General features: G+C 45.5%; 1 protein-coding gene across 2 annotated transcripts; it reads left to right on the top strand.

Moving 5' to 3' along the window:
- The first annotated feature begins 459 nt into the window (after positions 1 to 459).
- On the top strand, positions 460 to 20,476 carry samhd1 (SAM domain and HD domain 1). 2 transcript variants are annotated; one of them, XM_042341855.1, is made up of 16 exons: positions 460 to 695; positions 6,930 to 6,996; positions 7,477 to 7,546; positions 8,029 to 8,189; positions 8,605 to 8,720; positions 9,865 to 9,935; positions 10,318 to 10,497; positions 11,088 to 11,188; positions 13,506 to 13,614; positions 13,862 to 13,953; positions 14,459 to 14,574; positions 14,915 to 15,054; positions 15,651 to 15,743; positions 16,347 to 16,451; positions 16,822 to 16,959; positions 17,792 to 20,476. In XM_042341855.1, the coding sequence occupies exons 1-16, from the start codon at positions 527 to 529 to the stop codon at positions 17,927 to 17,929; spliced, it is 1,866 nt and encodes a 621-aa protein (XP_042197789.1). In that variant the 5' UTR covers positions 460 to 526; the 3' UTR covers positions 17,930 to 20,476. The 2 variants fall into 2 exon arrangements, with proteins under 2 accessions (XP_042197789.1, XP_007906851.1); XM_007908660.2 differs by having other exon boundaries at positions 10,318 to 10,500.
- The last annotated feature ends 210 nt before the right edge of the window (positions 20,477 to 20,686 follow it).

The raw sequence follows: 20,686 nt of genomic DNA, 5'->3' as shown, positions 1-20,686 counted from the left end.
TGGGACATTGCTGTGCGCAATTGGCTGCCGCGTTCGCCCACAAATATACAGTCAATTCACTTTACAGTGTGTTCTGTGAAGCGCTTTGGGACGTCCTCCCGACGTGAAAAGCGCTATATCAAATGCAAGGATTATTATTATTATTATTATTATTATTATTGCAGTGGCCCCAATCATTACCGTTTGTGTCCTTCCTGAGGGGAGTACCTTCAGGCGGGTGTGGAGGAGGGAAACGCCGCGATCCCGGATAGGAGTGGAGGGAAAGCGCGTTGTCTGACAGAGGGGAACCGGAGTCCGTGAGCGAATCAGTAGCGAATGGGGCGTTGAAGCGCAACGCGAAGGGGCGCCCCGTCATTTCCTGGTCGGGATGCGCTCGGCCGCTCGCAGTGGCCGGAGAGAGCCGCGCGGGGGGACCGGGACCGGGAGGGGGGACACCGACTGCCGCCGAGAAGGAGGGGAGGGGAGGGGGGGGGAGAGCCGCTGTCGATTCGAAGCCGAAACTGCGGGGGGTGACGGCCGCGGGAAAATGAGCCGAAAGAGGCCCCGAGAGGACGATAACGCGCTCGCGGTGCCGGAGGGGAGCGCCGCCCCGGTCCGTGTCGGAGTCAGCGCCGACTACAGGGACTGGGGGGTGGAGGACGTCTGCAGGTACCTGAGCAGCAAAGGCTGCGGAGACGTGCAGCAGCTCTTCAGAGGTACGTCGGTGCTCGGGTCCCGTTTCGCTTCGTGGGACGAGAAGGGGGTGAGAGGCAAAAAAAAAAAACACAGCCCCAAGTGGGGAAGTGTTGGAGCAGCACAAGAGGGACAGTGTCCGCAGATGTCTGTACCCTAAAGGCACATCGCTCGCTCAGGGGCTCGGGGGTCACCAGCTGCTGCAGGTTCGGCTTCCACTGCCCGAGAGGGGCTGAGGATGTGCTGCCGGTAGCCCACACGTGGCTCCAGCCCGGACAGCAACGGGAGATACATACATCCCAGGATATAAGTGCTCAGGAAGGATAGAGGAGGAAGAAAAGGAGGAGGGGCGGCAATGGGCACCGCTTGTCCTCCCACCGCAACCCTCAAGGCCCTGTCCTTGAGTGGTTTAGGTCGTTCCTCTCCCACCGTCTTCACTTTGTTTCCACGAATGCCTTCTCCTCCACCCCCCGCACTGTCTCGTGCGGTGTCCCTCAGGGCTCTGTCCTCGGTCCCCTCCTCTTCACCCTCTATACGCTCCCCCTGTGGTGATATCATCCGCAGACATGGGGTTCACTCCCACATGTATGCGGATGACACCCAACTCTACCTTTCCTCCTCTACTCTCAACTCCACGACCACCGATGTCCTGACAGCTGTCTGTCTGACATCGAGTCCTGGACGAGAGACAACTTTCTTCAGCTCAACGTGCAAAAAACCGAGGCCCTCCTGATTGGCTCACGTCAGCGCCTCCGCACCTCAGGCGCTGACACCATCAGCATCCAAGGCCGCACTCTCCACCTCTCAAAGCCATCAGGAACCTCGGGGTTCTGTTCGACCCTGAGCTGTCCTTTCTCCCTCATATCCGCGGCACAACCGGCACCGCCTTCCATCACCTCCGGAACATCACCAGACTACGGCACTACCTCACCCCTCACGCTGCTGAAACCCTGGTCCACGCCTTTATCACCTCAAGGCTGGACTATGGGAACTCTCTCCTCGTCGGCCTTCCCGGCCCTCCCTCCACACTGCCGGTCATTCAGAACTCTGCAGCTCGTGTACTGACCCGCACCAGGCTTCGTGACCACATCACTCCCACCCTCGCTCACCTCCACTGGCTCCCCATCCCCCAGAGGATCAAATTCAAGATCCTCATCCTCACCTACAAGGCCATTCACGGCCTCGCTCCCTCCTACCTCTCCGACCTACTATCCCCCAACTTATCTGCCCATACCCTCCGTTCCTCTGGCTCCGGTCTGCTCCACATTCCCCGCCCTAACTGCCCTACCATCGGTGGCCGTGCCTTCAGCCACTCAGCCCCGAGGCTCTGGAACTCCATCCCCAGTGCCTTCACTGCTTCCTCCCTTTCCTCCTTCAAGGCCGGTCTCAAGACCTTTCTCTTTGACCGTGCCTTCAGCTCCCCTCTCGACTCTACCTCCTCCTCGCTCCCTCCCTTCCCTCCTCTCACCCTGACCATTTCCCCCCTGCTCGGGTCCTGACACAGCTGTCCAGCGCCTTGGGACATCCTCCCGACGTGAAAGGTGCTTTATAAATGAAATGTTGTTGTTGTTGTTGTATTAGTTAATGATACAATTATAGCTGTAGAAAGGAAAGAGGCTCCGGAGGGCCCAACAATAGAATCCATCTGGTTAGAGATAAGAAATAAGAAAGGAGTGCTTACACTGATAGGGGTTTACTATAGACCACCAGACAGCGGGAAGGAGATAGAGGAGCAGATCTGCAACCAGATCATGGACAGATGTAGGGCGAACAGAGTTGTGATAATGGGGGATTTCAATTATCCCAATATAGACTGGCAAAATAGCAGCGCTAAGGGCAAGGCCGGAGAAAGATTCATAGACTGTGTACAGGAAAATTTTCTTGAGCAGTATGTCTCCAGTCCTACGAGGAAGTAAGCAGTGCTGGATCTAGTTCTGGGGAATAAAATAGGTCAGGTTGAACAGGTTTCGGTAGGGGAGTATCTGGGTAACATATTAATAGATTTAGATTACTCATGACCAGAAACAAAGTACAGTCAAGGGTGAAAATGCTTGACTGGAAAAGGGTTAATTTTGATGGGCTAAAAAAGGACCTAGAGTCGGTGGACTGGCAAGTAAGAATGGCAGGTAAAACGATTCATGAACAATGGGAGATCTTCAAAGATACGATAGCTCAAGGTCTAAATAGATATATTCCCACAAAAGGGAAATGTGCGACAACCAAGGCCGGCCTGGATGACCAGGAATATTCTGTCTAGGATGAAAAAGAAGAAGACGGCGTACGACAATTGGAAGACGCAAGACACTGAGGATAGCAAAGCGCATTATAGAGAATGCAGGAGTGATCTTAAAAGAGTGATAAGACAGGCTAAAAGATCGCATGAGAAGAGGTTAGCGGGTAACATAAAGGGGAATCCTAAAATATTTTACAAGCACATAAAGGAAAAAAGGTTAGTTAAAGGTAGGGTGGGGCCAATCAAAGACAATGACGGCAATCTTGTTGTGGAGGCAGAGGCCATGGCTGATGTACTGAACGAGTACTTTGCATCTGTCTTCACAACGGAAATGGATGCCCCAAATGCCGCAGTATTGGATGAGAGGGTAGAGGACATAGATCAGATTACTATAGACAGAGAGGAAGTTCTGAAAAGATTGACTGGGCTCAAAATTGATAAGTCACCAGGACCAGATGGGTTTCACCCAAGGTTGCTGTGGGAGATACGGGTTCAAATAGCGGAGGCTTTGGCCATTATATTTCAATCTTCATTGGACACAGGAGTGGTGCCAAGAGACTGGAGAGTGGCTAATGTTACCCCACTCTACAAAAAGGGGCAGAAAGACAAACCCGGAAATTACAGGCCAGTCAGCCTAACTTCGGTAATAGGAAAACTACTGGAGACCATAATCCGGGACAGAATAAATCTCTACTTAGAGGAACACGAGGTAATTAGAGACAGCCAACATGGATTTGTTAAAGGCAAATCTTGCCTAACAAATCTAATAGAATTTTTTGAAGAGGTGACTGCGAGGGTTGATGAGGGAAATGCGGTGGACGTTATTTACATGGATTTCAAAAAGGCTTTTGACACAGTACCGCATAAGAGATTAATAAAAAAATTAGAGGCCCACGGTATTAAGGGGACAGTGGCAGTTTGGATTAAGAACTGGCTGAGTGACAGAAAGCAGAGGGTGGTGGTTAATGGGTGTTTCTCGAAATGGAAGGAGGTGTGCAGCGGTGTCCCCCAGGGATCGGTATTGGGACCACTGCTCTTTCTAATATATATTAATGATCTGGACTTGGGCACAGAGAGCACTATTTCTAAGTTTGCAGATGATACAAAGTTAGGTAGAGTAGTAAATAGTGAGGAGGACTGTAACCAACTGCAAGCAGACATGCACATGTGGCAGATGGATTTCAATGTGGATAAGTGTGAGGTGATACACTTAGGTAGGAAAAATGATAGGAGGCAATATAGACTTGGTAGCTCAATCTTAAGGGGGTGAACGTACAGAGAGATCTGGGTGTTCAAGTAAGCGAATCATTAAAGGTAGCAGAGCAGGTAGATAAGGCAGTAAAAAAGGCATTTGGTGTACTGAGCTTTATTAGTAGGGGCATAGAGTATAAGAGTAGGGGTTATGGTTAATCTATACAAAACACTGGTTAGGCCTCAGCTGGAGTACTGCGTCCAGTTCTGGGCACCTTACTTCAGGAAGGACATTAAGGCACTGGAAAGGGTGCAGAGGAGATTCACGAGAATGATACCAGGAATGGGGAACCTTAGCTATGAGGACAGGCTGGAGAAGTTAGGACTTTTCCCATTAGAGCAGAGAAGGTTACGCGGGGACCTGATAGAGGTCTTCAAGATCATGAAAGGTTTCGACAGGCGAGATAGGGAAAAGCTGTTTCCGCTGGTAGGTGTGTCTGTGACCCGTGGTCACAGTCTTAAGATATCTACCAAAAGAAGCAGAGGGGAGGTTAGAAGAAATTTTTTCACTCAGCGAGTTGTTGGAATTTGGAATGATCTGCCCGAAAGGGCAGTGAAGTCCGATTCGATAACAGCTTTTAAGAGAGAACTGGATAGGTATCGGGGGAAGACGGGTTTGCAGGGTTATGGGGAGAAAGCTGGTGATTGGGGTTAGTGAAAGTGACGCTCTGTCAAAGAGCCGCACAGACTCGATGGGCTGAATGGCCTCCTTCTGTGCGTAACAATCTATCTATCTATCTCTCTCTCTCTCTCTCTCTCTCTCTCTGTCTGTCTGTCTGTCTGTCTGTCATATTCATAATTTGTATCTATAATAATTATTATTATTGTATCTATCCATCTGAATAATAATAATAATCCTTGCAGTTGATATAACGTCTTATCACATTGTTATCACGTTGCTGATACGTCTCAAAGCGCTTCACAGGATATATTGTAAAGTAAAGTGACTGTGTACTGTGTTTGTGAACCTTGGCAGCCAATTGCACGCAGCAGTGTGCCACAAACAGTCGTGGATTGAGTTATGAACTTTGTTTGACTTATGTTACCAACAACCACAAAATTACATTAGTATAGCGCCAAACCAACCTCCCAAGTAGCTGTGGAGTGCTGTAGCTCAGTGGTTAGAGCACTCGATTCCCGGCAGGGTGAAACCTTGGCCAAGTTTCCTTACTTCACACGACTGATAATAATCCCTCAAAAAAAATAATAAATTGGTTATTTTCAATCCACGACTGTTTGTGGGACATTGTGGAGTCCTGTAGCTCAGTGGTTAGAGCACTCGCTTTGCAAGCGAGAGACCTGAGTTCAATTCCAGGCAGAGGGCGAAACCTTGGGCAAGTTTCCTTACTCCACACAGAGCCTAATAATAATCCCTCCAAAACAAAAAACAATAATAAATTGGTCATTTTCAATCTACGACTGTTTGTGGGACATTGCTGTGCGCATTTGGCTGCCACGTTCGCCCACAAATATACAGTCAATTCACTTTACAGTATATTCTGTGAAGCGCTTTGGGACGTCCTCCCGACGTGAAAAGCGCTATATCAAATGCAAGGATTATTATTATTATTGTTGCTGTGCGCAATTGGCTGCCGCGTTCGCCCACAAATATACAGTCAATTCACTTTATAGTCTATTCTATGAAGCTTTGAGATGTCTAGAAAAGCGTGATATCAAATGCAAGTATTATTAATTCTAGCAGGCTGCATCAACTAACCGATTTCAGTAGCTGGAAAAAGGAAGCATGTGAAAAATCTGACTGCTGTTGAATTGTTTCATTTACAAGTCATGACTGTTAAAGTTATTTGACATCTAGTAAATAACTTTATTTTCAAGAAAAAGGTAGAAACTAGTGTTGTGCTTCCTTTTATAATAATAATCTTTGCATTTGATGTAGAGCCTTATCTTACTTAACCAGGTAAACAGAGGCGTGTGGAGTAAGGAGTCCTGTAGCTCAGTGGTTAGAGCACTCGCTTTGCAAGTGAGAGACCTGAGTTCAATTCCAGGCAGAGGGCGAAACCTTGGGCAAGTTTCCTTACTCCACACAGAGCCTAATAATAATCCCTCCAAAACAAAACAATAATAAATTGGTCATTTTCAATCTACGACTGTTTGTGGGACATTGCTGTGCGCAATTGGCCGCCGCGTTCGCCCACAAATATACAGTCAATTCACTTTACAGTGTGTTCTGTGAAGCGCTTTGGGACGTCCTCCTGACGTGAAAAGCGCTATATCAAATGCAAGGATTATTATTATTATTATTATTATTATTATTATTATTAAGGAAACTTGCCTAAGGTTTCGCCGCACCCGGGAATCGAACCTGGGTCCTCGCTTGTGAGGCGAATGCTCTAATCAATATAAGTTGAATTTATATAGCACCCTTCACGCCGGGTAGCGTCTCGGAGGGTTTAATAGTGGCGGAGTTTGACAATACAAGCCAATTTTCCCAGCGATTGCAAAGGCGATATTGATCGTTTGATCTGGGGAGGCTCTTCCTTCTGACTTTATGATTTGTGTATGAGTGAGAAGGGGGAGCATTAGGGAAACTTGTCAGATTGCGGCTGAATTGATTTCTCGATGATGTGCTATTTAATGAGTACAATCCAATAATCCTGTAACATTGAAAGTGCTTCACAGAGAACTGCTGCTCTCTGTAGCACTTTGTACAACTGTCCAGGGGAGTGTACTTTGTCTTCTGTCATAGGTCCCATGGTCAGTTTGAAAATCTAGACTCTTGTTTTTTGACGTTCACTCCTTTTTGTTTTCCCAGATGCACAGATAACTGGAGTTTGTCTGCCCAACTTGACGGAGTCTCACTTGAAGGAGCTGCATGTGGAGTAAGTCCTGAGGCTAAATTGAGGGCTTTCTGTTTGGTCTGTTGTCATTTTCGAGAGGAAAACAGGAAACCTGCACAACGCTGATTAGCACTTTTTAGTTGCTGCATGAACTTTTGACATTGTTGTCAGCTGATAGATGCTTCTCTGTGGCCCAGTTTCGGATTAGAAAGGGTGTGCCACCTTAGGCTTCTGAGCTGAGGGCATCAGTTGTGGTCACTGGATGACAGGAAGTTTCATAATAAATTTATTATAAATTATTCACATGCAAAAAATAATTACTCCACTTTACAATATATTCTGTGAAGCGCTTTGAGACATCTCAATGACTTGATAAAGTGTTGTATCAAATGCAAGCATTATTATTATTATTATGTGGCATGTTGATTTCTTTTTTGTGAATCAGTTTGCCTAACCTCTTGATAATGACCTGGGAGAGATGCATGTTGAGATGACCAGTGGATAATTCTTTTTCCTTTCCAGTTCCCTCGGATTGCGGTGGAAAGTTCTCGAATGTATCTGCCTACTTTTGCAGAACCCGATTGTGGTCAAGGTGAGAGAACGTCCCAGGCTCCCGCCCGTTCAGCATCTTCCTCGAGCAACTTTGGAAAATGGTTGGGGGTGGGGGGGCTTAACCAGTGGGTAAGGCGTTATCAGCAAAAGCAGAAACTAGCACTTTAAGGTTCTTATCTTGACCTTCCATTGCCTTCAGAAACTCCACACTGAGGAGGTGCCGTCTGTCAGATGAGGCATTAAACCAAGGTCCTGTCTGCTTGTTCAGGTGGATGTTAAGGGCACTTTTTGAAAAGGGAGTTTCTCTCTCTTCTGGCCGACAATCCCCCAAATAAAATTGGTTAATTGCTCCATGGATGTTTGTGGGATTGCTAAATGCAAACTGGCTGCTGTGTTTCACCCACAAAATACGCACTTAATCCACTTTACAGTGTATCCTGAAAAGTGCATTGAGATATCTCAAAGTTGTGATAAGGCGCAATATCAAATGCAAGTATTATTATTGTAATGCTCCCTCTGTAGGTCTTCAATGATCCTATTCACGGGCACATTGAGCTTCACCCGCTCCTCATCCGAATCATCGATACACCTCAGTTCCAACGGCTTCGCTACATCAAACAGCTTGGTGCAACTTACTTTGTGTTTCCTGGTGCCTCGCACAACAGATTTGAGCATTCCTTAGGGTAAGTGGTGGTGGTTGTTTGATGGGGTCCTGTAGCGTAGTGGTTAGAACATTCACCTCGCAAGCGAGAGGACCCAGGCTCAATTCTCGGGCGGGGCAAAACCTTAGGCAAGTTTCCTTACTCCACCTGCTTGTTTGCCTAGCAGTAATTAGGAACCCGATTGTTAGTCAATTGGAGAATATCTTTCCAGGAGTAATAATTCCTTNAAAAAAATTGGTCACTCAATGCACGACTGTTTGTTGGATGCTACTGTGTGCATTTGGCTGCCGCATTTCACCCACAAAATATACAGTCAATTCACTTTACAGTTTCTCCTGTGAAGCGCTTTGAGATGTCTCATAGACGTGATAAGATGCCGTATCAAATTCAAGAATTATTATTATCATAGAAATGCAAGTTGTTGTTTTCCCTGCAGGGTGGGTTACCTGGCGGGGCAGCTAGTGAAATCCTTACAAGATCGACAGCCAGAGCTACAGATCAGCTACCGGGACATGTTGTGTGTTCAGATCGCAGGGCTCTGCCACGACTTGGGTAAGCGTCAGCAGCAAAACCTCCCCCTAATCCCGCACTTCACAGCTGTTTATGGGGATGTCCCTCTGTGCTCACTGGCTGCTGAAAAATACACAGTAACTACACTTTTCGCCCACAAATATATGGTCAATTCACTTTACAGTCTATTATGTAAAGCGTTTTGAGACGTTGAGAAGACATGAAAAGCTCTGTATCAAATGCAAGGATTATTATTATTTACAGTAAATACTGCAAAGTGCTTTACTATAACCTCCCGACATAATAAACCACTGTATTAATTGCAAGGATTATTATTGTGTTTATTTTACCTAAACAACGTACACTTTCCACAATGTTCTAGTCCTTTTGTTTCTCTTTTCTATGTGATGCTTTGTTTAACAGCTTTGTTTGAATGCCAGAACCCAACATTAACACAGAGTATTTGTTCTCTATATATTTTAAAAAAACGTTTGCATTTTAAACAAATTCAGAGAATGCAGTGTAGGGGGCCAGATAAGGGTTAACATTGACCAAGCAGTCAAGGTTGGAGAAATGCAAATAATTTGGTTAACTATAAGTAACATCCCAAGTTAACAAACTGTGGCTCAGAGATTGACCCTGTTGTTGCAGATGTTTGTTCCTTGCTTGATAATCCATCAAATCTAATGCTGGTGATAGTGTCAAATGGCAATGACTGTTGGATGGAATGGAACTTGCTAAGGGGGAAGCTGAAAGCGATCTATAGGTGTTAGTTGGTTCCCTTGTCAAAACAATATGTTGTCACAATAAACCAGACAAAGAGGAGTCTGACTTTATTGGCAGTGAGTTGACTTTAGATTCCCTGAAGTGATACTTAAGATGTGGCCACATCGAGAGCATCACATACCGTTCTGGCCACCATCATATAAGGCGTGCCTAGGTCCAGGAAGCAGTGCAAAGGAGATCACCAAAAATGCTTCTCACAATGAGCTATGAGCAGTGATTAGACAAGCTTGGGCTTTTCAGTCTTGAAAAGACGTGTCTCAAAGGGGACCATATGATCTATAAGATTTTAAATGGGATTGAGAAAGTAAACAGCTGTGCCTTGCCCTCTATGTCCCAGTATGTGTGTGGGTCGAATGCTCCGAGCCCCCGAATTTTAAATCTTTTTCCTTTCTCTTGGCAGGTCACGGGCCGTTTTCCCACATGTTTGATGGAAGGTTCATCCCGGAAGCTCGTCCAGGGTTGAATTGGAAGGTAACGCTCTGGGTTGGGGTGGTGCAAGGTGATGCTAAAGGTATTTTAACCCGGGCTGTGGCCTCAGTAGAGTTCGGGTTAGGTCTTGGTGGATTAATGCTGACCTTTCATCGCTGGCCTCCGATTTCCAATTCCTCTAAAACTAGTGGCCGGAGGTCTTTCCCTTGCTCACCGCTGTAATGGCCCCTGGCAAGGGGAGGGAAAATGGACATGCAGAAGGCCGGAGCCAGTCGAGAGGAGGCAGCTGGTTGTGGGCTAATGTAAGACAAGTGCGCAGACCCATTACACTGGGTTTAAATCGACAAAAGCTTTAAGGGTAACCAGCGGTGAACAATATTGTAAACCTTGTGTCTCTTTGTCCCGCGTGGTGATCGCCTGCCAGCACGAGGAAGCTTCGTTGAAGATGTTTGAATATCTGATCGAATCCAATGACCTGACGGAGGTTTTGGAAGAGCACGGACTGGTGCTCCCAGAGGATATTGACTTTATTAAGGAGCAGATTGGAGGCCCAGCCACAGCGGGCCAGAGCAACGGAGAGTGCAGCAGCAGCCCCCAGTCACAGGTGGTTAGTGAGATTATATCAGATTATTTTGGTCTGCCATATGAGGAAACCCATCACCATTAAGAGTATCCAAACCAAACTGAGAATTCCATGCATCCCAGCTACATACGAAAATTCCTTGAGACAGATTGTAAGAATGGAATGCACACTCTCTCTCTGGAGGGATGCATCCTGCTTACCTAATTCCAGAAAGTATTAGGCGCAGATTGGCAAAAGCCTAGGCTTGGGGGAGCCCAGAGTGTGCGCTGGGGTAACTGCTGATCAGCTAAAACCGTATAGCTTGCCATCAAAAGTACCACTGCTTGTCCAGCTTGGAACACCCTACCCGTTAAGGCTTTGGCTTGCAGGGTTAAGATTGATTTTTGAAGAATTTTTCCACAGTTCTGTGTCATCCTGAATTTTAAAACCACAAGAAGCTTTGGGGGCCTAGGATTGGGATGTAACCTTGTGATCTTAAAATTCTGGTTGATCTTAAAATTTGAGACAAAACTAGGTGGAATTTCAGGCCCCAGATGTCTGACCCACTTCTTTAACCCATCGGTACCTGTGGCAATGGGATTGGAAACTAACTGGTGCTCTTCTCCTTTCAGTGGAGGTACATAGGGAGGCCTGAAAGCAAGAGCTTTCTGTATGATATCGTGGCTAATAAAACCACTGGGATTGATGTGGACAAGTGGGATTACCTTGCCAGGTAAGCCAGCTCTCATAATCCTCTCGCACTAACCAGCAATCACTTGGCACATGAATCTGTTCCCCTCTCCTACACTTCTCTTTTCACTTCTTGCTCATGCATGCATCACATTTCCTCTTGAACAGGTTGATGCTTTTTTTGCTTCAACCACAGCTTCCGGCAGTGAGTTCCAAATTCTCACCACCATCTGCAGAAACTAGTTCCGCTCAACCTGTCTTTTAGATCTCGTGCCAACTATGTATGTTACATTGTTCCTTATTTCATCTTGCCTTGATCTTATTTGCTCTATTCTAGTTCTCTGTGGCTTATTTGACCTTCTTTAATTATTTCGTCCTGTACCCCTTGTCTCCTGGGTTCCTCTACCATAGCTCCTTACGGGTTCTCTTTGTCCACTTCTGCATTGTCTTGTGTAATGCCCAGACTGATGACACTCAACACTCGTTTCCTTCCGCTGACCATCTCCAGAAAGGATGCACTAATCCACACCGTTCACATGTTTCCTCTATATCTGTTTGTCTTTTAGGCCTGTATATCCTCCGTGCTCCATATTCCTCATCTGCATCAATCCAATGAATTCATCAATTTCCTCCTGATGGGCTCCCGTCACCGCCTCCACATCTCAGGCGCTGACAGGATCACCATCCATGGATGCACACTCCACCTTACTAAGCCAGTCCGGAACCCTGAGGTCTTGTTTGACTCTCAATCATCCTTTCTACCCCACATCGGTGTCATGACCTGCTCTGCCTTCCCCCACCTCCGCAACATTGCCCGGCTCCACCACTGTCTCACACCAGAGGCCACCGAAACCCTAATTCACGCATTCGTAACATCCAGGCTGGACTATGCGAACTCCTTGCTTGTCGGCCTCCCCAAGTCCTCCCTCCATCCCGCAGTGCCTCTGCCTCACAGAACTATTTGCAGAGATTTTTTGGGGATAAAGTCTCCTCTTTCAAGAGCTTGCTGGGTATTTTATTATTTTTGAATCCTAATACAATTTGGTCCCTGATCACTTCTTCTTTTAAAGTTCCATAATTTACATGTTTTACTTCCAAATTTGTATCTTATCTACTGTGACATTATTATGTCCACAAATCTTTCCCACATGATCTCTATCATTGCATCTAATGGCATGTCCACATTTTTCTCCGTAGTTACAAAGTAATCCCTTGCTTTTTCTGCCACATTTAAGAAAATAGCCAGCTGCTGTATTTGTGGCATTTTCTTCACATTTGAGGCCTGCACAAATATTTTAAAATCCTGCTCAAACCTTTGCCAATTGTGTCTTAAATTACTTTCTAACCTCAATGTTCGTGGTATTTGCACATATCTTGCCATGACATCTGTTTCTGCTCTTCCAACACTCATTTTGTCTCTTTTATCGTCTCTGTTCAATCTCTTAGACTTTTCCAATTCAGTTCAGTTTTACTTCTGACACCATGTTATGTTCTCAACACTGTATGTGTAGAAAACGATTCTATTCTCAGCTCACAAGTTACAAATCAAGCAAATCAACCAAAAACCCTTCAGTCAGTTCTCCCTGCTTCCTACTTTCTACCTCCTTCCATTGGTGCCAGTTAATTGATCCTTATTTTCTGAAAGGGTATCCAACATCTTATAGAGTAAAACTTGCATAATTCCTTTTGTTATAAATCGTATAATCACCTAAGTCATACATACAGTCAATTCACTTTACAGTGTGTTCTGTGAAGCGCTTTGGGACGTCCTCCAGACGTGAAAAGCGCTATATCAAATGCAAGGATTATTATTATTATTATTATTATTATTATACACCCGAGTCCCATTCAGTTTCCTACCAAAAGCCACTTGGATTTATTTGCACTAGTTATATTTTATAAATTGGGTAAATGGCTAAATCGTAACGGTTTCTTGGTCCCAAATACATACTATATCCTGTGCAAATCATCTCCTAAGTTGTAACACTGCTAGCCCACTTACTAACTGCCGGTCCCGCACTTGTTTCAGACATTGCCTTATCAATGAAGTTTCATGGGAAACAAAGTCTTGATTCATCACCGCATGCATGTTTACTGGCTGCAGTGGTGAAATATCGCAGGCTCAGCACAGTTCAGTTGAAACAGTGCAGAAAACCAGGACTTGTTTACTGTTATCCCTTGCCTCCAACAAGGCATGTCTCAAGATCTTCCTTTTCGACTGTGCCTTCGGTCATCTTCCCTCCTCCAATGAAATAATAATATTAATGCCTGCATTTGATGTAGCATCCATTGGGTCAGCGAGCATTGCGGTTACTTCCAAACTCTGGAGCTCACAAGGATCTTAAATTGTCTGTTTTCAGGGATTGCCACCATCTGGGAATGAAGAATAATTTTGACTATAGTCGTTGCCTGAAGTTTTCTCGAGTGTGTGATGACAATAAGAGAAAGCTCATCTGCACCAGAGATAAGGTAACTGATCAAAGGCCATTGCGCTCAAAGGATTAATAGTCGAGTTGTAATCGCCAACTGGTGGGAAAGTATCCACACTGACCCATTATGGGGAGGGTATCCGGCGCATTGACTCCAGGGCGGAATTTGATTGGATGACCCATTCCCCCCTCTCTTTGTGTTCACGCTCAGAATCTCATGCTGCATATTCCAGTATTACAGCTTTTTTTCTCTTTCTACCTTTCCCCCACACCCCATCGCACACCAGGAGGTCGGCAACTTGTACGATATGTTTCACACTCGCAACTGTTTGCACCGTAAGGCCTATCAGCATCGTGTGGGAAACGTCATCGAGATCATGTGAGTAAAGCTGAGTTACATTTGTGCCACTTTCGCTGACAATACAGTCACTAGGCGTGGCAGTCATTCCCCGCGAAGCACTTGGAGATGTTGGTGACGTGACAGGTATTCAATCAAATCCAAGGATTGTTGTTTGGATGCAAGGAAATTTTCAGCACTGACAGTGGCTGTTCACTCATTGTATTCCTGCTGCTGCTCTGTCTCTCCTTATTGTGTTAAACTGAGATCCCGTTTGTCTGTTCAAGTGGATGTTAAAGATCCCACAGCACTTTTTGAAAAGAGAAGAGTTCCTCTCTCCTGGTGTCCTGGCAAACAATCCCCCAAATAAAAAAGGTCATTCACTCCATGGCTGTTTGTGGGATGTTGCAATTTGGTGTCGCGTTCCCCCCACAAAATACACATTCACTCCACTTTACATTATTTCCTGTGAAGCGCTTTGAAACATCTCGATGACGTGATAAGGGGCTGTATCAAATCCAAGGATTATTATTGTTGTTTTCGCCAGGATCATGGAAGCAATGCTACTTGCAGACAAGCACATGGAGATCCCCGGGTCGGGGGGAAAGACATACACAATCTCCACTGCGATTGACGACATGGAGGCTTACACCAAACTCACAGGTCAGCGATCGCTGTTAGATTCGGTCTGAAAGCCACAACTCCTCAGCACTGACAGAGGCCATTCAACCCATGGTGTCCGTGCTGCTGCTCCATCTCTCTTTATTACTCTATCTCTTCATTACACTTACTACCCAGCTCTCTCCAAACATCACTTCATCTGCTTTGGAATTTATTGAGTTCCCTTTTGAACAATTATATTGATCCTGCCTCTCAAAAGCCACTTATCCCAAAGTCCTAATGACCCTCTAGGTGCGAACATTAATTGCGTCTTTTGTGAGTTTCAGGAGCCAGCTCTTAGAAATAACCTCTTCCTGGCCTGACTGTTTTGTTGCTTTTCCAGATGAGATTTTTCACCAGATCCTGTATTCCCCGAAGGCTGAGTTGCGTGAAGCGCAGGAAATCTTAAAAAATGTCGTCTGTCGGAAACTCTATAAGTGCCTTGGAGAGACCCAACCTGAGGCACCGCTTCAAATCGACCAGGTCAGGCTTGGCTTGCTGTTCCTCTGCTGCGAATGCTGCATTCTGGTTCACTTTTAAAGCCCTCCATGGTCTTGCTTCTCCCTACCTGAGACCCATTAAAACTTCACCAACCTCTCTACTTGGTGGGCACTGGTTTGCCCCGTTCCCTGGCCTGCCTACTCCACTACTGGCGGTCAGGCCTGCAGCCTTTCTGCCCCACGTTTTGCAACTCCATCCCAGATCCCTCCACATCACTCCCTCCATTACCGCTTTCAAGACCTTCTACTGACTGCCTTCGGTCATCTTCCCTCCTCCACCCCCTTGCCTTCCACCCCTCTCTAATTCCAACTCCTAGCTCAGGGGCAAACCCTCATTGTCCAGTGAGAAGCGCTGTATAAATGCAATTTTTGTTATTGTTACTAATCCTCAGTGGGCAGCCTCTGGCATCAGAAAGCTTTGGGATACGTTTGCTTGAGCTCACTGTCTAAGCTGACGATCTAGGGCAGTGGTGGGGTGGGCAAGACTGGCTTCCCTACAAAAAATATTAGTCATGCCTTATGGCGATGAGCGGTCAAGCAGCGAGGTGCTATAATAACGCTATTTCTTTTTGCTGTCAGGAAGAGCGTAACGATTTTGCCAAGCAGGTGGCTGCTGCTGTTCCCCTCCAAGCTATGGACAGCAGTCTGGCCCCAGAGGACTTTATAGTCACTGTAAGTACTGTTTTCCTCCCCCCCAACTTATGCCTTGTGATTCCCTACCTTCTTTGCGCTGTGTAACTACCCCTCAAGACTCCAGCCTGCAGCTCGGATGCAAACTTTTGACTTTCCAGAGCTTTCCCGTCGTAAAACGCTTTATAAATGTTGTTGTTGTACGTCCCAATCCCCCTGTGCTGGGGAATGGGATCCTGGCCTCAGTATCTCTGCTGAAGACCTTTCTTTTCGACCATACCTTTGGTCACCTTCCCACCCCTCCCCCAGGCTCGGTCCCGGGATCCTAAACTGTAAAGTACTCTGAGACGCCGTCCGACGTGGAGGGCGCTATATAAATCCAAGTTGTTGTTGTAATAGGCACTAATTCCTGTATATTCGCCTGCAAAATACACTCACTATATCTTGCAGTGTATCCTGTGAAGTTCCCCAATGCAATACAGTGCTGTATCAAAGGTCAGGATTATTATTATTAGGTACAAGACTCTATCAGTGTACTTGAAAAAGAAATTACCCAAAACACCCAGGCAACACAGGAAGGGGTTTGGGGCAGCTGTGACCGAGTGGAGTCAATGGGCTGAACGTGTAACGCTCTGTTATGCTCAGGTCATTGAGATGAGCTACGGAATGAAAGACCAGAACCCCATCAACAAGGTTCGCTTTTATGCCAAAGAGGACATGAACAAAGCATTCAAGATTCGCAAAGACCAGGTAACGACCCTGTTGACCTATCTGCACTTCTCTCCCTCTAACTCCTCCACCCCTTGTCTATCTGTCTGTCCATAGTCACACTTGAATAAGTGGCTTTATAAAGGAGTTTGGTAAATAACTGAGGAGGGAGAAAACGTGGGGAGTTAGAGACTGAACGGACTGAGAGCTTTCAGAGAGACGGCTAAGACACAATGGGCCCATGGCCTCCCGGGCTGTATAATTCTCTGATCCAGGCCTCATTTATCATTCTGTAGTAAAACTTTTGCTGTGTTTTTAATTTTGACATTTTAAAAATTGCTTTCTTTCTTTACGCTCTTTGTTGCTGTCGGGAGCTTAATCTGAACCTCTGCCCTGCACTGCTCAACCCCAGGTGTCTCAGTTGCTGCCGGTGATCTTTACGGAACAGCTGATCCGTGTTTACTGTAAGAAAACTGACCCACAGAATATGGAGGCGGCCAAGAAGCATTTTGTTCAGTGGTGCATGAACAAGAACTTCACCAAACCCAGGGTGAGAAGCTGGGATCAGCGCCAGAGAATATACACTGTCCTTCATCTGTTTGTGTGTGTGTGAGAGAGAGAGAGAAACAGCCTTATCGCAAAGCACCAAAGCGTTTTACACTAATCGCGATCTAGTGTAAATGACTATTTGTAGGCAAGGTCCCACAAACAGCCGTGAGGTCGATGGCCATTTATTCTGGTCAATTGTTGTGGAAGATACCAGGGGGAGAAACTCCCTTCTCATTTCTCAATAGCTGTCAATGTCAGCTGGCTCTGTCGGTCCCTCTCGTGCCTCTAGCTTGGAGAGTTGTAAGTTCGAGCCCCATGTAGGCAAGGAGAGACTTTGAGCATAGTGACTGGGATTAGTGTGACATTGTCAAGAGACACCGTCCTTCACATGAGTCATTAAACTGAGGTCCTGCCTGTGTATGTTCAATTGGAAGTTAAAGGTTCCACAATGCTATTGGAAAATAGAAGGGAGTTTCTTCCGGCATTCTGGTCAAAGCCTCCAATAAAGATAAACTGCTCACTGACATCCTGGCTGTGTGCGGGACCTTGCTGTACCGCATTGGCCACAATACTTGACAGTCATCGCTGTGAAACGTTTAGAGACATTTTGATGAGGTCAGCATTGTAATACAAAATAGTTTGTTCGTTCTTTTCTTTTCATTCATTCTTTAGTTCTCCATTCTTTTATTCTCTATTTTGTTCTATTTTCCCAGCGCCTTTGACTGTCCTTCCGATGTGAAAAGCAATATAGTTCTTTCTTTCTTCCTTCCTTTATCTCTCTCTAATGCAGTCCTAGTGATGGTGGATTTGCTTTCCTGCACCTTGCCCTTTAGGACGGTGATGTGGTGGCACCTGAGTTGACTCCGCTGAAGGCCAGCTGGAATAACAACCGCGACGAGGTCGAGTCTGACTCCTTACAGCTTCCCAACAACCACAAGCGTCTCAAACCAAAGATGAGGCCACTGAATTAGAGAGTTCCCGCTTTCCACGAGGTCCGAGCCCAGCCACATCGTGTGGGATCACCTCAGCGCCTCGCTTTTGGTTTTTTTCTTAAAAACCGTGGGCGAACTCCTGATACAAAGGTCACCTCAGATAATGGATCATTTTAAATGAAGAAAATGAAACTTTGTATAAATTGTTCTAAATCGGAAGGGAAGTGGCCTGAAAATTAGTCTTTTTTAAACGAATCAGGTACTCTGATATCATGAAACCCAATCTCTAAATATACAGTTTGTTTCTTCCTTTTTTAAAAAAATACACAGCAATGAAACCCCAGGTAACCTCAGGAATCTGACTTGTTTTCACATGTTAAATTGCACAAATGTACTGAAGAAACAGCAGGATTCATTTGATTCACGGTAAGGAGCCAAGTTTTACTCACCAAGCCTTAAAGAACTGTAAGCCTAGACATTGGGTTCAAACACTGTGTTGGGACTTGAGCCTCAGTGTCCAGGCTGACACTCCAGCCCAGAACTGGGGGGAAAAGGGGGTGGAGGATTAGATATTAAACCGTGGTTCAGTCTGCCTGTTTTTCAGGTGGATATTAAATATCTATTTGAACAGAAAAGGGCATTTCATTTGTGTCCCGCTGACAATATCCACTCCAATTTAAAAATGAGTCACTTACTTCACAGCAGTTTGTGGGATACTGAGGGTACAAAATGGCTGCCATATTTGCTGACAAAAAGCTCCTGGGTCTTCAGGCTTGGGAAATACATTGACACTTTTCGATGTCTAAAAGAAAATTAGCAGGCTCTTTCTTTCCTGAAATTGAACGATTTTTACTCAGCTCTGGTCAGCTGAAAGCGCAGATTTTTCATTTCAACTTGGTATCAGCGGGAGTGGGGAGAGGAGGAATTTTTCTCTGCGCGCTGAGACAGTTAATTCAGTTCAGTAATTGCACGTTGATTGTTTCTGCCGACTGTTGATCAATAATAGAATATGGATGAGCATACCTGTGTATCACGGATCCCACCAGCGCTGAGCAGTGGGGGGAGCAGTGTTTGACAGCTACGATCCCTACTATTTCTTACCCCACCAACCCCCCATATCTCATTTATTTAAGGGTTTATTATATTTTACACAGATTCATTCTAATCTGAATTTTGCTTTCTGTGTTTTTTTAAAAAAATTGTGTTTTTGTGTTTGAGTTGTTTATTTCTCCTCTGCGTGCGGAGTTGGGGTTTCCGGTGGGGAGGATTAAAAAATGTTGAATATTTTTGATCTTAATCCATCAGGTTTTCCAGAGAGTTTTAACAGGAATCGTCCTGTTTGTATCAGGGATTTTTTGTTTTGTTTTAAAAGCATTTTTTAAAGAGAGAATGACAGAGAAAAAAATCTGAAGGAACACTGAGCATTTTAATCGTTGAGGGATTTTTTTTCTCTCTCTGAAATGGGGAAAATTTGAACAAGAAGGAGCTGTTTTGTACAGGAGTGTTTTGTCTGGATGGATGAGCAGATAATTGAAATAAGTTTTTGAAAGGAGAAAGATCGGAATCTTGTTTTGAAGCAGCCTTTCCGTTTGAGAGAATTGTGAAGCAATCTTGGCCTCAGTCGAACTCGGCCCTAGTCAGCAAGTGACTGGGACTCAATCCCCATTGAAATTCTATGCACGGATCAGGAGTGAGTTTTACCTGGAGGATGGGAAGAAGCCATAGTAAATATTTTACAATGTGGATCTTACATTTGTACATAGTTTACATTTGTATTAAAAAAGTTTCACAAGATCTTTGCCTACTGTAAAATGATGGATGTGAAGTGGGGGAGGGAGATAATCCCAGGATTTGTTTTTGAAATGTAACCCACATTCAAAGACTGGTTTATATATTTAGAAAGACAATTAAAAAAAAGTCATTTATAAGATTGTTCGATCAAACTCTTCAAATATGCAAATATGAAACTGAATTGCACTCCAGTGTGGGTTCATAAGTAACCCAATTCAAACCAACTGGTGTCAGGTTTTATATCTTACGTTCTTGAATATGAACACGTCGATCAATGCACTCAATGCATGGCCCTTGTTTTGTGGATGTTTGCGTGTGTGTGTGTGCGTGTAGAAGTATGTGTGAGGAAAGTGGTTGTAGTGGAGAGAAATTGCTCTCTAGATCTACCAGGAACATTGCAGGTAGCCTGATATGGTTCCAGATTAGGGAGGGGGTGGTCCCTCAAATTAACAGAGAATGTGATGCCCATCTTATAACCCACACGTAGGTTGTGTTGCTGGGCTGTACCACAAGGGTTGTTGCTGGGTTGACTGTTGTGCGCTGCATTTGCTGTGAAAAATAAGTGACTGTGTGTGTGTGGAGAGAGGCAGGTGGGGGGGCTACTTTGCGTTCGCATTGGAAGCGACGATCAGACTGTATCCACACACACGTATATATTAATACCTGCACCGTGCCTTTCTACCAAGCTTGTGAGTGCAGTTGTTTGTTCTGCCCGGGTTTTGTATTTACTCTAACGGAGTTATTTGTATTTTCTGTTTTGGTGGGTGTGCAATTAATAAACCTTTACTTACTAAAGTCTCTCTGTTCCGCTCGGCACTGGCAGGTTTCTGAACTCCTCCCCAACCACAGTGTCGGTGGCAGCAAATCAGCACTGTGTCACGACACCTCTGCTGAGCTCTGGAAACTCGGTCCTGCATGACAATCCCCCCCCCCCCACCCAACACCCCCAAAATAAAACCACTCACTCTCCAACTTCATGTCTGTTTGGGAGAGATACCGCTGGGC

Source organism: Callorhinchus milii, unplaced genomic scaffold, assembly GCF_018977255.1.
Source record: "Callorhinchus milii isolate IMCB2004 unplaced genomic scaffold, IMCB_Cmil_1.0 Scaffold18, whole genome shotgun sequence".
Classification (NCBI taxonomy): domain Eukaryota; kingdom Metazoa; phylum Chordata; class Chondrichthyes; order Chimaeriformes; family Callorhinchidae; genus Callorhinchus; species Callorhinchus milii.
Note: the sequence above shows the minus strand (reverse complement) of the source record. Positions and strands in the feature narration are given on the sequence as shown.